This window comes from Bacillus rossius, chromosome 7 (assembly GCF_032445375.1).
Source record: "Bacillus rossius redtenbacheri isolate Brsri chromosome 7, Brsri_v3, whole genome shotgun sequence".
Classification (NCBI taxonomy): domain Eukaryota; kingdom Metazoa; phylum Arthropoda; class Insecta; order Phasmatodea; family Bacillidae; genus Bacillus; species Bacillus rossius.
In genome coordinates, this window is record NC_086335.1 from 23,391,609 (window position 1) to 23,407,974 (window position 16,366).

At 39.6% G+C, this 16,366-nt stretch overlaps 1 protein-coding gene across 2 annotated transcripts in view; it reads left to right on the forward strand.

Moving 5' to 3' along the window:
• The window catches only part of LOC134533724 (eukaryotic translation initiation factor 3 subunit L), a 45,606-nt gene that overhangs the window by 13,870 nt on the left and 15,370 nt on the right, over positions 1–16,366 (forward strand). The window contains exons 5-8 of one of the 2 annotated variants that reach the window (XM_063371309.1): positions 1,757–1,980; positions 4,480–4,650; positions 9,659–9,829; positions 15,114–15,260. In XM_063371309.1, coding sequence (XP_063227379.1) covers positions 1,757–1,980; positions 4,480–4,650; positions 9,659–9,829; positions 15,114–15,260 — 713 coding nt within the window. The remainder of the gene's footprint in view (positions 1–1,756; positions 1,981–4,479; positions 4,651–9,658; positions 9,830–15,113; positions 15,261–16,366) is intronic. The other variant, XM_063371310.1, reaches the window with a different exon arrangement.

The following is a 16,366-nucleotide window of genomic DNA, read 5'->3' on the forward strand; positions in this document are numbered from 1 at the left end:
CCTTTCAGTACAATACTTGAAACTTGAATGACTGACAGAGACAAAGCACAATACAAAAAGCACAAAAAAATTTACCATCTGGGGACTTTTCCAAAAAAAGCTGCCTTCCGTTTGGCTACAAATACTTTTCTTACAATTACTTCTCTGTGCTTCCCCAATCAGAGAGCTTTCCCACAGTAACAAAGGATTTTATAGTCTTATCATTTCGGCACCGTGCATCTATGTTTCTTTCTTTCACAGAAACCACCTGCTCTTATTCTAGAAACGTTCCAAACACACCATGAAAAATGTAAAATTATCGTTATAAAAATAACATTTAACTGAAATAAAATATTGAAAGTCACACTTACATAAATAACAACCTAACCGACATAATGTCAATCAGTAAAAACGTTTTTAAAAGTCTATTCTAAATAAAAATAATAAATTATCACAATTTTTCCAAAAATCTTTCAAATGATAAAAATCAAATACAAAACTAGTTCACAATGACCTTAAACTTATATAATCAGCTGTTATACCACTTTACTTAAAAGCATCTTGTCTTAAAATACTCTGCAAAGTTGGGAAATGCAGGGGTCTTGCAATACCACACACTGACAGGAGGTTTTTTTTTTTTTTTAAATATATTAGATAATGCACCAACTGCCAGTTCTATTAGTGAATAAACTGGTTAATGTTGGCCGCAGCTTGTATGCTCAGTCTTTATCGATAGTTGTTCCTTTTGACAACATAATAGAGCAAGACATTTCGTGTTTCAACCCCTTCTTGACTGAAAGAACACTTGGTAAGGGTTCAAAGTGTTAGTGTTACCTGAAACGTACTGATGTCATCCAGGAGCTATGCTCTTCCCATGAGCCTGAAGTGTTCCATTCATCTTCCGACCGCCAGTGACGCCAGAGCAGACGTGCCACTTCTCTCTGCTCCGCTGTTTCCCACCGGTAACCGACCACATAACATGGTCCGATCATCCCGCGTAATTGCTTACATAAGCATATCAGCTATTTGATTATTTTTCAGGGTTTATACATTCTGGGAAGTCAGGGAAGTTGGAATTGGTTAGAGAATGTCAGGAAATTTACTTTAAATTCTGGAAAAGTCATGGAAATTCCCCAGTGATAGTCATATGAGGGGAAAAAATATCATGATGCTCCAGTCTGTCATCATCCAGATTGTTGAAAGCAATTATTTTCAAAAGGAGTTCGTTTTTTTTTTCCTAGTCATACACACTATAAAATGGGTCATGTAATTTTCTGTTTGAACTGGGCAAGCTATAGAGGATGGTGGAGAGTAGAATTTATGTATTTCTTTCATAAAATGGAAAAATAGGTAAAAGTGTTTAAAAAAAACATCAAGTCAGGTATGTAAATCTATAAATTTGGTTTAGGAAGTCAAAAAAATTTACTACAAATTTGGATGAACACCCTGTTGTTTTAATATTGCAGAAATAGTAATTGTATCTGCAATCTGCATCAATAAATATCTAGTCTTATATCCACCTGAATGTTTCTGAAATTACTATGTGTAACTACCAGCTGTGGGTAACTAACGGCAAGCAATGGCCGAGGTATTTTATATGCTGCGAGAGCTCGTGTGTACCTATCCTAATGTTTACGTAATATATACCAGCATATCCAATGCTTGATAGTACTGCTGGAAGTTTGAGTCTCGTTCCTCGGTCCGTGTGCCCTGTCACGCTGTGGCACCTTCATCGTCGTAACGCCCATGTCGCCAGCGGTCGGGTCCGTGCCCGCAGACGCGGACAAGCCGGTGCTGCTGGAGCTGCCGGACCAGTGGCTGTGGGAGCTGATCGACGAGTTCGTGTACCAGTTCCAGTCGTTCTCGCAGTTCCGCGCACGCCTCCAGAAGATGCCCGATGAGATGGAGGTCATCAACAACAACAAGGTGTGGTACGTGCTGTGCGTCCTCAACGTGCTGCACTCGCTCGTCGACAAGTCCAACATCAAGCGTCAGCTCGAGGTGAGTCCTGCGCTCCTGCCACTTTCCTGTTCCAGTATAAGACTTGCTTTTTGACGGCGTCTTACATTAGCCAAACTTTCTGATTACAGTAGAGTCCCGCTGATCAGGACTAGAGGGGACCGGGACTGTTCAGAGTTTGAGATGAGATGAAGAGTTTTTAGCTATGATGTTGACTCAGTTACCTATAAGATATCAGCTACATCTCTCAGGCCTATAGTATTCCGGTATAGAGGATTTCAAAGAACAGCTGCTTATGTATGACTGTCTCGAGAAGCTAGATAGGTCGAACATACAAATTAGACAGTCACAGGGGTTTCCCCCCCTTTTCTTTGTTGACCCAGCGCTCTTAGCCATTAGGCCCTACCGCCCTGGGGCCCCCATGGGCATGGATGCGGATACGCCGCATACGCAACCAGGAAGAGCGTTAGAGCTTTTGGCTATGCAAAGAGACTGAGGCTACCCATCTCAGCTTATGCACCACCTCCGGCCCCCTACTCCACTCAGCTCACCAGCAAGTTGGATGCTCCCTTAGCCCTCTGGAGTTGTCATCACTTCTGGTGCCTACCCCTGTCTCCCGCCTCACACTGGGACTCCTCAATCACCCAGCGAACCCGCGGTCCGGTGGAGGCCTACCCAACCTCTTCCAGCTGACCAGGCTGGTAACCGGAGCTGTCCTCGTCGCTCACAACGTCAGCACGTCAAAGGGCTAGGGAACCCTGATACCTGCCCCTAAAGCACTCGGGGCACCACTCCCAAGTACGAGTCCTACCCAACAAGAATCCTGGGCCTTTGAGGAAACCTCAGCGGGGCACCATTCAAACATGGTGGATTCTCCCCGTACTACGGGTCTCATCGGCAGACTGTTCGCCGGTAGCTTGACTAGACCATCACGCTTTAGAGTGCAGCCACGGGGTGTCCTCGTCGCCTCGGAATACCCTCCGACCCGCCGTACCTCGGCCCGACGGGTTTATAGCCGGTTAAGGCCTGGATGCGACTGCACAAGTCGGGCGACGACCGCCGTTAGCCCCAGCTGGAAAATGGCAACTACAGTGCCCGGGCTGAAGGCACCTGGGGGTTGCCTCAGTACCTCCACCGACTACAAGGCTAAAGGGGAAACCTCGCCGTGCAGTTTACAGCCCGTTTTTAGGCCCGGTCGCCCGACACCATGACCACCATACCCAGTCCTTCCTTTACCATGGGGCCTGATCCATTCACTATGGGGCCCTTTGGGGACCGATGCACCGAGGCTCGGCCGTCGAACCCCCCGGAAAGGTTTCTATCGCATCTGCTGTTGCCCGCAGATTCAGCCCTTCCGCCATTTCCGGTCTCATACATGCAATTGAGGATGCACTGAGGCAGAGTTGGACCCGGCAGCACCCTCTTTAGTTAGAGAGGTGCTATGACCAGAGGTTGGGGAACCCTCCCAACTTAGTCACCACGATCCTCCCCCAAAAGTGGTGCCAACGTGGAAGGTCTAACATACAGAAGGAGACCACTGAATGTAGTTTCATAAATCCTTCACCTCCTATTTATCGACCGTGGCATGAATATACAAACGTGAGAATCAGCGCCAGGCGCACGCAAATACGTTACAAGTACGGTACACTCATCCATACCGAAATAATGGTAGATTTCGAGGCAGACTTTAGAACTGTGTTGTGTGGACGAGCGAGTGGGTAATGCGAGTCAAGTGTGTTCAGTCAGAGGTGCAATGGAAGAGACGAACAGTAGGGAGAGCTCATGTCGAGTAGAGCTCCAGTGAGGAATTAAAATGTGGACTAAATGAAAGTGATTAATTTGTAAACAGATTTTTAAGTGTCGTAATTTAATTAATAGTGTAAAAAGCATTTAATGAATGAAACGGTTTTCAATTAATTGGGCTATCCTTTTTGTACCTGTTTGCCCACATCTAACAATACTTTTATAAAACCTTAAATTAAAAACAAACTACATACCATGATTTATAGTTGGCTTCTACTAATGAACGGTAGGTGTTTCTATAAATTTGCACCCCTACATGACTTATAACTTAACCACCAAATCATGTGTGTATATTCTCTTCTTAGCGAACCTTTTCAACCTGAGAGTTGCAGCCTTTGCCCTTTATAGCACATACAAAACTTGCAATTGTTTTGAGATGTTGCTACTGCCATATTAGTTTGTTATTACTGTTAATTTCAATTTACTGAATCTCTTGTGAACAGTACCTTTGGTGTGACTGGAAATTGTGTTGCGATTACACCGAGAACCAATATTTAAGAATTGGAACCATTTTGAGAACCGGGAAAAAAGTAGAGCCAACTCATCTCTAGTATTGGAAAATCAAGTTTTATGCCCCTATTAAAAATAGAAATTAAAATCTTAATTTCATGATTTTGCTGTATGTGAAGAATTCACCAGCCATACCATTGAAGTAGATGGAATCGAATTGACCCGACGCTAGCCTTTCCTGAGACACGCACATTGTGGCGTGGCGGGTGACTGCATGTCCGGCGACAGGTGTACGCGAGCGGGGGAGACCCGGACTCGGTGGCCGGGGACTTTGGCCGGCACTCGCTCTACAAGATGCTGGGCTACTACAGCCTGGTGGGGCTGCTGCGGCTGCACTCGCTCCTGGGGGACTACTACCAGGCCATCAAGGTGCTGGAGAACATCGAGCTGCACAAGAAGGTACCGCGATGCTGCCTCCCCCGTCTGCTGGTTCCATTCTCGTGCTAAATTATCTGGTGAAATGTACAAACCTTTTTGTTAACTTGTTCTTCCACCTAACCCAAAACTTCATCATTTTAATGGGTGCTTTTCGGATTAATACAGACACAAAAAAAAATTGCAACTCACGAATATGTGAAACATAACAAAGTGTCAGTTAAACAGTGGGAATTGACTTTTAATGCCTATTTAAATATGATTTCATGTATTTTTGTTTCACAAATTTCTTTGTAAAAAAAAAATTATACTATCAAATTTTGGTGTTCATTCACGAATATCCGTGAGTTTTATTTGTTTATTTCTTTTTATTAAATAATGAAACAGACGTTAACACATATTAATGTGATGGCAGACAATTTTTAACGTAGGTAGTGCATCAGTCATTTAAGTGGCAGCTGGAAGCAGAGATGATGCTACTATCTTAGTTTCAGATAACTAGCATTGGGAAAGTAAAATAATTCTTATTATTTTTAACTTTTTTAATGGCACCCTGCATGCTACTCCGGTGGCAAATGTGGTAACTAACTACAGGATGACAGAAATTGAGACACAGTGCGTTGCCAACCTTCAGGGAAAATGGTGAAAACGATTAGCAATATGGATGGTTATAAAATGCAGAAAAGTAACACAAATTGCGATGTGGTTGGGTGCTGTAATGCTTACAGAAATACTTAATCAGATTATTTCATATCTTATAACTTTTATAACCTATACCATTTATTTTAAATTACTAAAGGAAATTCTGTAAAGTTATTAAGCATTTTATCTAACCACAGTGAATAAAAATATTAAATAAAGTCTTCAATTTTGTATTTGCTAATTTAAATGACATATGTTCATATAAAACTGACACTCCAATAAATATGTTCATACTAAAATGATTAAAGTTGTAGTTCGAAATCCGACGTTCCAAACACTTCCCTGCATTTAAATACATAGGTTCATATCAAATGGTACTATATGCCAAGTTAAAGCTTAGCTAAGTGCATCCGCCATGAAGGCCACAAAATTGTTTCTAAGCAGATTGCGGATGTGCTCAACCTATATCATCATTAGGCTATGGGAGTACCACCTATATCAAATTAGACTATGGGAGTACAGATGTAATGTTTTTATCACTTTAGGTAGGGCTGCCGTGTTTCGTTTCTAAGTTTTAAAACCTGAACATAGAATTTGTACTGTAAATATTTTAGTATTCTTGAAATGCTGGTGTTGAGAATAGGGTGGTGGTTTAAAGACTTTTGAAAAAATGCCTTTAACTCAAAAACTATATATACATATATTAGGGATGGGACGAATCCACATTTTGGTCGAATCCGAATCCTTGTTCGAATCCTCAGTGTTTGTCATCGAATCTCGAATCCCAGTCCTACACTAAACTTCACCACATGTTATTAAAAAAAATCACACATTTATTTTAATACATTACTAGGGCCTGGAAAAATTAGCATCTATTTATTACATAATTAGCAGTTATGATGTTGAAAATTAGCATCTATTTTCCAGAAATTAGCATCTATTTTTAAGAAATTTGCATAAGATATTAAAGTTACATAACAATACAAGAAGTTGTAATAGTGTTTATACCCATTATGACGAATTTTAACACAAACCAAAATCATTAAACGGTATTTGTAAACAAACGTTTGACCACTAGTAATTTCAGATGGAAACAAACTGACGATTCGAGTTGACCAACTTCAGTACGCTAAACGTGCACCACAAAATGTATGATTTGTCCCTATGTAAAATATTGATCAGAAAAAAATTTGAAGACTAAAGTGATTATCAACGAATGTAAAAAACCGCGTACTAAAATATTTGTAGTAGTTTTCAGCATTTAAAATATTTTCATTTTTATCTTTGCAAGTTCACTACGATCCCGTCAACGACCTAGATATTTTCTAGGTTGTTGGTTTCCGTGATGCGCTTCCCGGGAAATTTTGTTTTGTTAGGTTAGATACTCTTCATGAACAGGCAACACACGATGCAATGGCGAACGTAGGCGAACGTGATGTGATCTAACAAAACAAAATAACTGCGTCGATAAGTAGTGTGAACATTCTTTTCTAAACAACATTCAACGGTATCTTGAGTAAATTGTAAAGAATAAATTTACAAAATTACTTATTCTATACTATCATGCGTGATATTTGGTTAAGGAATGTTTTATAAATAAAGGTTAGGATTCGGATTTTATTCCTTCAACAAGCCTTGTCAGAAGCTATTGTTTACGGTAATTGTGTTATGGTGGCTATTTTCAAAAAAAATACTTTGAGGAATGTGTGTTCAAGCCATTTTGTTGCATTCTATAGTGGTTTTTCGCCCGATAATGGCAATTTTACCGCGATTTCGCAAATATAGCATTTATAACAACAATTAGTAAAAAATCGCATCTAACCTCAAAATTCGCAAAAAAATCGCATCTATCGCAAATTGCGAATTTTTCCGGCCCCTATACATTACATAGGCATCTGTATTAAAAAAATCACATGTGTATTTATAAAATTATAAAATAAGTGCATAGTGTATACACCTGATATAAAATAGAGACAAATAACCTCAAAAACCACACACGTAAGTTTGCATCTGTCTAATTCACTGTTAAATTTATCCTTCCTATGTTTTCAATAAAATATGTTTGTATAACAGACACCATTTAAAAAAAATTATGTTTTTTTCTGCAAAATGTTATATTATTGAAGGTTGGAAATGATCGAGTAGTTATGCTAATTGACAAAATGCAGCGTAGTTTATCTTATGTTTGTGCTATTTCCGTTACCTTTATAATATAGTTTAGGTATACAATTTTCTAGAGCTGGACGAACCTCAGTTCTCTGGTATCGAACCATAGCCGAACCGAACCTCATACAGAAATAATTGTTTTGAATTAAAATGAACCGAAACCAGCATTTTGGTCTTTAACAGAATGGTGAGAAATAAAGGTTCTCCAGCCATATGTAAAATTAAAACATTATATAGCTTACTTAGCTTTATTAAAACATTGCAAATACATTTTATAAGTTAAGTTTATGCAATAAATAATGAAGGAAAGAAAACAATTTAGAGAAAATCATTTTGCATTTAATTATACACACACACACTTTTAATTCATGAAGAAGTTTCATCTAAATTTAAAAAAAAACTATCTTCCTTTTTCAGTGTACACTAACCTTCATTTAAAAAAATATAATATTATAAAGATGACGAACATTCAGCATAAGGCCACATAACATATTTTTTGTGGTTAACATAACCTAACATTTTTAATAAGTAAAACTTTTTAATAGGACATTAAAAAAAAGTCGAATGTGAATTAAGTTACCTATCTACGTTACAAAACCCGCTGACTGCAGTTGCTGTTTTCTTGGAAGAATGCTGCTCGTCAGAAGAAACTTTAGACATGTTTTGGGGTGGTTCTGGGTCATCTGGGTCGTCATTATCTTTTCTTCAATTGGAAAACTTAAACGACGTAAGCCTGCTCATCGCAAATCACCTCAAGAACAATAATATTGTAAACGTAACGTAAGAAGTGTGGTTATAGAAATTTGCGTCGGAAAAAAGAAAACACGAGAAATAATGATGGTTGCCGCGACTACGCTAGTCACCTTAGTACCCTACTGTAAAATTTACTGGACCAGTACTTTTAATACAGAAGATTAAATTAATATTTTCAGTACCTGCTAGTTATAACCAAAAAGGCCAAAGAAAATAAATACATCCCAGTAATTTAAAATACGTAATTTACGTAATCATTTCCTACCGCATTTGTCTTGTATTAACTTGATCACGTTAGTTTTGCCAAAATACGAGAGTTCTCGTACATGCGCTTTAGTTTAACGTATGGGGTACGCAATCTTTGGTGATTTTACAACACTTCTCGTACACGCACTATAGTTAAAGGTATAATATACAATACCTTTGGCATTTGTACGATAGTTTATATTACGTAGTACGAGAAATGCATACAAAATTCTCTAAAGTAAACAAAAAACAAAGCGCGCCTATATGAAAAAATGCTATGGGAGTTATGCGACGATTAATGAATTTTTATTTTATTTTGTCTGCGATTGAAACTGTTGAGGCGACGATAATGCGATAAAAGTCGGAATATTACAAGTAATGGAATTTTGTTGTGCTGTTTTGTGAATGGTCTCAAATGGGGGTTAGAAAATTAGAAAAACGTAATTTTTTTTAAACGAACGTTCGGTTTTACGAATATATTTTAAGAGGTTTCGAACCGAACCGAACGTAATGGTTCGGTTCGAAGTTTTCTAACTTCGCCCAGCACTACAATTTTCAATTACTACCTAAAACTCTTAAAAACCCACCTCGAATCCTACCTCGAATCCCACCTCGGATCCTACGAATCCTCGAATCCATAGGATTCGGTATATTCGACGAATCCAAGATTCGAAAATCCCATTCCTAACATATATAGTTTTGGTCAAGTGTTCTTGGCTTTACATTGAATTACGGGACATCTTAGATGTTCACACTTCCCTTTGTTTGGTGTGCATGTCTTCTTCATTTTAGAAAAATATTTTTTTACTCAAGAATTTTTTAATTTTTTTTTACCAAGGATATTTATGTCTTATCAGTTATCACCCAAGAATTTTAAGACTTGCTACTTAAGAAATATCTGGGTCTCATTAAAGTTGTGTTGAATTGAATGATTTTGATTGAAATTACTAACTGCATTTCTGTTAATATTATAAATTAATGCTTTTAGAAATCATTTACACAATATCTAATTTTTTTCTGTATTACATTTCATCTAATTATTTATTCAAATACAAATTTTCATTTAATTTAGTCAGGTGAGATTCAAGTTAATTTAGGAAGACATGTGAATACAGACGAACAGGTTTGTAATTATGCTTGAATAGTGGGCTAAGAGGAGATGATTGTACTTCTGTGTATCATGTACAAAAGTGAGCTATCAGGTGAGAGGGATTGCATCTTCCAGAGCCAGTACTCCCACATCCCGGCGTGCCAGATCTCGACTGCGTACTACGTGGGCTTTGCCTACATGATGATGCGGCGTTACTCAGACGCCATCCGCACCTTCAGCTCCATCCTGCTCTTCATCCAGCGCACGAAGCAGCTCTTCCAGACTCGCTCTTACCAGAACGACCAGGCAAGTGCTGTCCGTCAGTCCCTGGATGTGCAGTGGTCTCGCTGGTGCAGATCTTCAAATTCCTGGACATTAGACCAGGGTCTCAGTTAGGGATGGGGCGACCGAATCCTAGGGATTCGAAGCTTCGGCAGGTCTGATAAAGGATTCAGTGTTTTTTTAATTTATTATGCATAAACTGCTTGTATGGGTTATTTATAGAAAAAATCCTAACCATTAATCTGTACTAAAACTGAAATTTCTCAAGAAAAAATTTTTGTCTTTATATACACAAGAAACTGTAAAAGCACAACATATTTGAGGTTAGGAAGGCATCAGTTGTTATAAACAAAAATGTACCCAGCCTAAGCTGTGTTGATATTATGTTTTGCCTACATAAAACAGTTTACGAATTTATTAATTAATCTGCCACTTTTCAAAATACAAGCAGTTTACGAATTTATTAATTAATCTGCCACTTTTCAAAATACAAGCAGTGATGCAAAATTATTATTGATTTTTACCATTTGAGCCGTAACCTAATCAAGCACCAAACTTCCATTCACGACTCGCGACCGCTGCGCATCGTCAGCTGCATTTTCTTCGAACTCATCAAACACTGTTCCGTTTTCTTTAAGCATATGAGAATTTGTTTTTGTAATGTTTTAATCAATAATATAAATTAATAAATTAGTTCACAAACAAACGTAAAAGTTTTCAACAGAAACAAAGTTCAAACAAAACAATATTCACTACACGCAATTCACACACAAAGTATTGGCGACACTGGGTACGGAACAATGGCGTCTCGTCCCGTTTGTTTATTAATTTTGTTGTCGGTATTGATTTTATCTATGCGAGTTTTTCTACTGAACTGAATATTTCCATGTAACATGTGGTTTATCTTTCGTTGTGAATGGTGATTTAAAGTCATTTACGTGACGTAAATCACAATCAGAGATGTCTGATGTATGGGAACATTTTGTTCTGGACAAATCCGACACCACCAAAGCTGCATGTCTGTTTTGTGGTGCAAAAATATCTCGCGTAAAGTCATGTACAACAAGTGCGTTACGTAAACATCTTGAACTCCACTTGGCCCAAATCGGGAAGCCTAAAACTTGGCAGGTTAATCAAATGGAAGAATACTCCACTTCGCCTTTAGTCACGACTGTGCAAGCTGGCCTATGATGCACATAAAGTTCTGCCATTCCCGATTACACCCGAACAATTCACCTTCTGCAAACTTCGGAGTTTTGTTTTTGTAAATTCAAAATAAAAACACGGGCATTGTTTATTAATATTTGGAGTGTAAAAATGGCACGTGAACTTAGTGTGAACATGTGAACTTAGATAAAAGGAAAGATCATAAACAAGTCAACTGTATTTATTTGTACGCAGCCATATTTTTCATTTGCCGTGTGTCCGTGACTGTTTATTTTGGACAACTTATGATAACTAATGGTCAATTAGGTTAGGTTAGCTACATTATAAATACTTTAAATTTTAAAACATTGTGGACGGTTGATTTGGTTAGGATAGCTACATTAAAGATACTGTGAAATCATGTAAATGGTTTCCTAGCGTTGGATAGCTACATATTAAAAAGTTATTTGCTAAACAACTAGTGGTGCACCGATGCGGATACCGATGAATCGTAATCGGCGATTATGGGTACTTTCCGATTAATCGTAATCGGCGATTATCTTAACGATTACTTTGCCGATTATCCCGGCGTAATTAAGTAGGTTTTTACGGTGTAATATTTTGTTACACATTTTAGGACGAAATACAGTAATATTTGTATATATTACAAAATTCATCTAACTCCGTCATATCATGATTACAGATATTTCGTTTGGTTTAATAAATCTCATTGCCTCGAACAATAAAAAATACATTTTTCCTACACGTTTATTTACGTTTTGTCTTTTGTTCTGTCTTTTGTTTAGTGGCCTTGTACATTACCAGCAATGATGACTTTTCTTGAATTTTTAACATTAAAACATTATTTTATTATTATTATTATTTGAATTAAGTTTTGGTTAAATGCTGCTTAATTCCATGATTTAACTTGCATTTTGCTGCTACATGGTGTATTAACTTGCGTTTTATGTTATGCGGTGTTCTGACATTCTTTTCTTTGTTATTTCAGTTTTATTGCAATTTACCATATAATCTTGTCCCGATTCATGGACAACCAAAAAATTTTCTTGTGTAAATTTCAAAAATTTTGGTTGTACTTATGTCATGAAGTTTGACTAGCCAGCCCTCAGCTAGCATAATATTTTCTTTTTGACAGTTAAGGTGTAATATAGAGCCTACCTAGCAAGGGTGAACTGCTTGCTCATAAAAACTTTCAGACCAAAAGGCTTGAAGGGACAAAACAGTAAAACTCAAAATTAAAAACTACATATCAACTAAACTCCATGAAAAATTATAAAAAAAAAAAATTAATGTGCTTTATCTAAAAGTGGCACAGCACAAGGAATTCCAGATAATTCTACCAAAACATAATAACATAATAATGACAGCAGGCTTTTTGAAACTAAGTACAGTACACTCCCTATTTAACGCGGTTGTCGGGGGACATAACTTTTACCCGCGTTGTTGCATAACCGCGATGTTTCGATGTGACCAAGGTCAAAAGGCATAAAACACCGCCTGTGTTCTAATAGGTCGGCAAGCACGCACAGTATAGACGGCCCGCCTTTGTGCGGACTTTGCATCCGCAGTTTTCACTAAACGCGGGTGAAAAAATAAAAATAATAAATTTTAAAGATAAATATTAAATGTTGAATTTTTTTTTTTCCGCATGCCGCGCACAGTTTGTCGCACGGCCTACGAGCGCGCCACACACCGCCATACACACGTGCGGCACACAAGCTGCTGCCAGTCTCGTGGTGTCAGCCACAGTATCTGCTTCGTCTGAGTGTCCGTAACAAAGTAAGTGCAGTGTGTGCGGTTACACACGATTCTGTGGTCAAAGTCTTCTAAATAGAAAGGCCATAGTAATACTTCAAACCGAATATGAATCGCAAAGTACCGAGTTTGATTGACAAAATAAAAATTCTAGATTTACGTACTTACAGATAGCGTGTCTTTTGCAGAAGTATGCAGCAGATACGTGAAAAACGATTCTAGCATTCGTACAATATAAAATAAAGAATCGTCTATCGTGTAAAGTGGTTAAACTTTGTTATCCATGCTTACAGTAAATTATAAATGGTCACATGTGGGATACAAAAATTGCGCCAAAATAATTTTAGCTCAATCAGTGGCGCCGTATTAAAAAGTCTGTTAAACGTTGTCTTTACTTATTCCATCAAACGCTGTGTCGAGTTGCTGAGTGTGTGGCTCGGATCGGCAAGTGTTATATTCCCCAGCCTCTGGTTAAAGGTCGGGAGGCCGCTACACATAAACATTTCCGGGGCTTGTTTACTACCTCACGGCAAAAGTGGTACAGTATGGTTCACGTAAGTATTGGACCACTGGGAATTCCTCGGCAAAGATTAAAAATACGCTAGCTGATTTACTTTACTATTTAATGTTAAAACATTATACCAAAGTAAAAAGATGAACGTGTATAATACAACGAATAATATTACGTCTGTAGGTTCAAGTTATAACAAAACATTTATATGTCTCCGCTTGTCAACACACGTGAACACGAGAAGTGTGCCGACGGAAATGAGTGAACTACTCAAGGTCACCAGACATCCCCCCTTTCGGCTTAATCGCCCCTCTCATCACTGGCGCTTATATTCCACTCCTCCGTCTACCCGGGTGTCTTAGTCGCATATTCTCGGCTCGCCTCTCCCCTCCCAGCGCTTGCCGTCAACCAAGCCTATCCAACATCAATCCCCAGCCGAGTCACGCTGGATGATGTCACTGGACGGTGGGCTTTATCGGGTCCCCTGTCCGATGCTTTATTTGTGGGTTAAAAAAAATGTTAAGAACTAGTGTTTCAGAAAATAACACTGGTCTGGATTGGACCATAATTTGAAAACACTACAAGATAGAGGAATAATGTACGGAGATATCTTGTTTAGAATTTCACTGCGGACATTTTCTACGCCTAGGCTTTTTTCTGCCCGATGCTTAGTTTGTGAGTTACAACGCAAAATTATCCTAATGGGCTGTCAACCATTTATTCCATTATTATTACAGTAGAAACTCGTTAATCCGTGACGCGCTAATTCGGGAATCAGATAATCCGGGACGATTTAAAAGTGCAGAAAAAAAAAAGAGAAGTAAAAATTGTCAGCGCTTAAAATTAACGTCACGCGGGCCGGCGGCCGGCAAACACTGCAAGCCTTCGCATGGGCCGCCAAACTCTGCAACGCTGTTTGTACCGACCCTTTGTGTCGTCCCCCTTTCAGCTGTCACATTTGTCACTCTTTAAACTTGAGGGGGATGTCCTGACTTCTGCTTCCCGTCTCCCTTTGTTTGTTTCCACCCGCCAACGCACGGCAGGCGCCTGGCAAGTGACGTGTCTGGCTGGCATTCGGCTGGACGAAGTGGGTTGAGTAGGGGGAGGGGGGGGGGCTACCCAAAATTTATGTGTGCAAGTTCAGCACGATCTTATCTTTCTCTCTTCGGCTGTTGTAAATGACTGTGAACTAATGGCTAGGCAGTGCCGTATTTTTTTAAGCCGAGACTAATTCGAAGACGGCCCTTGCCGTGAACGGATTATCCGGGTTTATTACTTTTTTTTTTACAGGATTTTAATTATCCGGGCATCGGCGGGTCCCAATTAACACGAATAATGGAGAGTTTACTATTTTTTATTCATCTGCTGCCAAGGCGCAGTAAGCCTCGGTATATGTTACGTCACATGACCTTGGCCTTAACCCAGCTGCACGTCGGTGTCTGAGAAGCTTGACAAGACCTTCCGGGCTTTTAATCGCTAGTCCGTGAAATTCAGTAATCCGTGATTATCTCGGTCCCGACCATCACGAATTAACGAGGTTCTACTGTTATTATTATTATTATTATTATTCATTTATGATTGGGGGACATGGTTTGACCCGCGATATACCCGATTCCGCGATCTATCGGGGTGCGGTATACCGGGAGTTTACTGTACATGTTACTTAATCTAAATATTTTCAGTACTGTGACTAGTATTACATAAACCTCCATTAAAAGATGCAAATAACTGGAAGAAGGAAAAAAAAAACCACGTTGTGCCACGCAATGAAAATGCAAATGTATGTCTCTAGTTACAAAGTTTTAAGTGCAGTTGTATGTACGTTCCACGGGTAGTTTCTGTGGTAATGTGGTGGTGGTGGTGGTGGTTGTGCAGATCAACAAGCAGACGGAGCAGATGTACAACCTGCTTGCCATCTGCCTGGTGCTGCACCCTCAGTGCATAGACGAGTCCATCCAGCAGGTGCTGCGAGAGAAGAACTACCACGAGAAGATGTACAAGATGCAGTACGGCGACCTGGCGGTCAGTGCCTTTCTCTGCTATCTCTATCTGTTCAAACTGAAACTCAGTCGGTTTCAACGCAAGTTTTACAGAGTTTGTAAATTTTAGTTATACAGTAAACTCCCGGTATACCGCGCCCCGATAGATCGCGGAATCGGGTATATCGCGGGTCAAACCATGTCCCCCAATCATAAATGAATAATAATAATAATAATAACAGTAGAACCTCGTTAATTCGTGATGGTCGGGACCGAGATAATCACGGATTACAGAATTTCACGGACTAGGGATTAAAAGCCCGGAAGGTCTTGTCAAGCTTCTCAGACACCGGCGTGCAGCTGGGTTAAGGCCAAGGTCATGTGACGTAACATCTACCGAGACTTACTGCGCCTTGGCAGCAGATGGATAAAAAATAGTAAACTCTCCATTATTCGTGTTAATTGGGACCCGCCGATACCCGGATAATTAAAATCCTGTAAAAAAAAAAAGTAATAAACCCGGATAATCCGTTCACGGTAGGGGCCGTCTTCGAATTAGTCTCGGCTTAAAAAAATACGGCACTGCCTAGCCATTAGTTCACGGTCATTTACAACAGCCGAAGAGAGAAAGATAAGATCGTGCTGAACTTGCACACATAAATTTTGGGTAGCTCCCCACCCCCCTCCGCCCCTTCGACCAGCCGAATGCCAGCCAGACACGTCACTCCCAGGCGCCTGCCGTGCGTTGGCGGGTGGAAACAAAGGGAGACGGGAAGCAGAAGTCAGGACATCCCCCTAAGTTTAAAGAGTGACAAATGTGACAGCTGAAAGGGGGACGACACAAAGGGTCGGTACAAACAGCGTTGCAGAGTTTGGCGGCCCACACGATGGCTTGCAGTGGTTGCCGGCCGCCGGCCCGCGTGACGTTAATTTCAAGCGCTGACAATTTTTACTTCTCTTTTTTTTTCTGCACTTTTTAATCGTCCCGGATTATCCGATTCCCGAATTAGCGCGTCACGGATTAACGAGGTTCTACAGTAATAATAATGGAATAAATGGTTGACAGCCGATTAGGATAATTTTGCGTTCTAACTCACAAACTAAGCATCGGGCAGAAAAAAGCCTAGGCGTAGAAAATGTCCGCAGTGA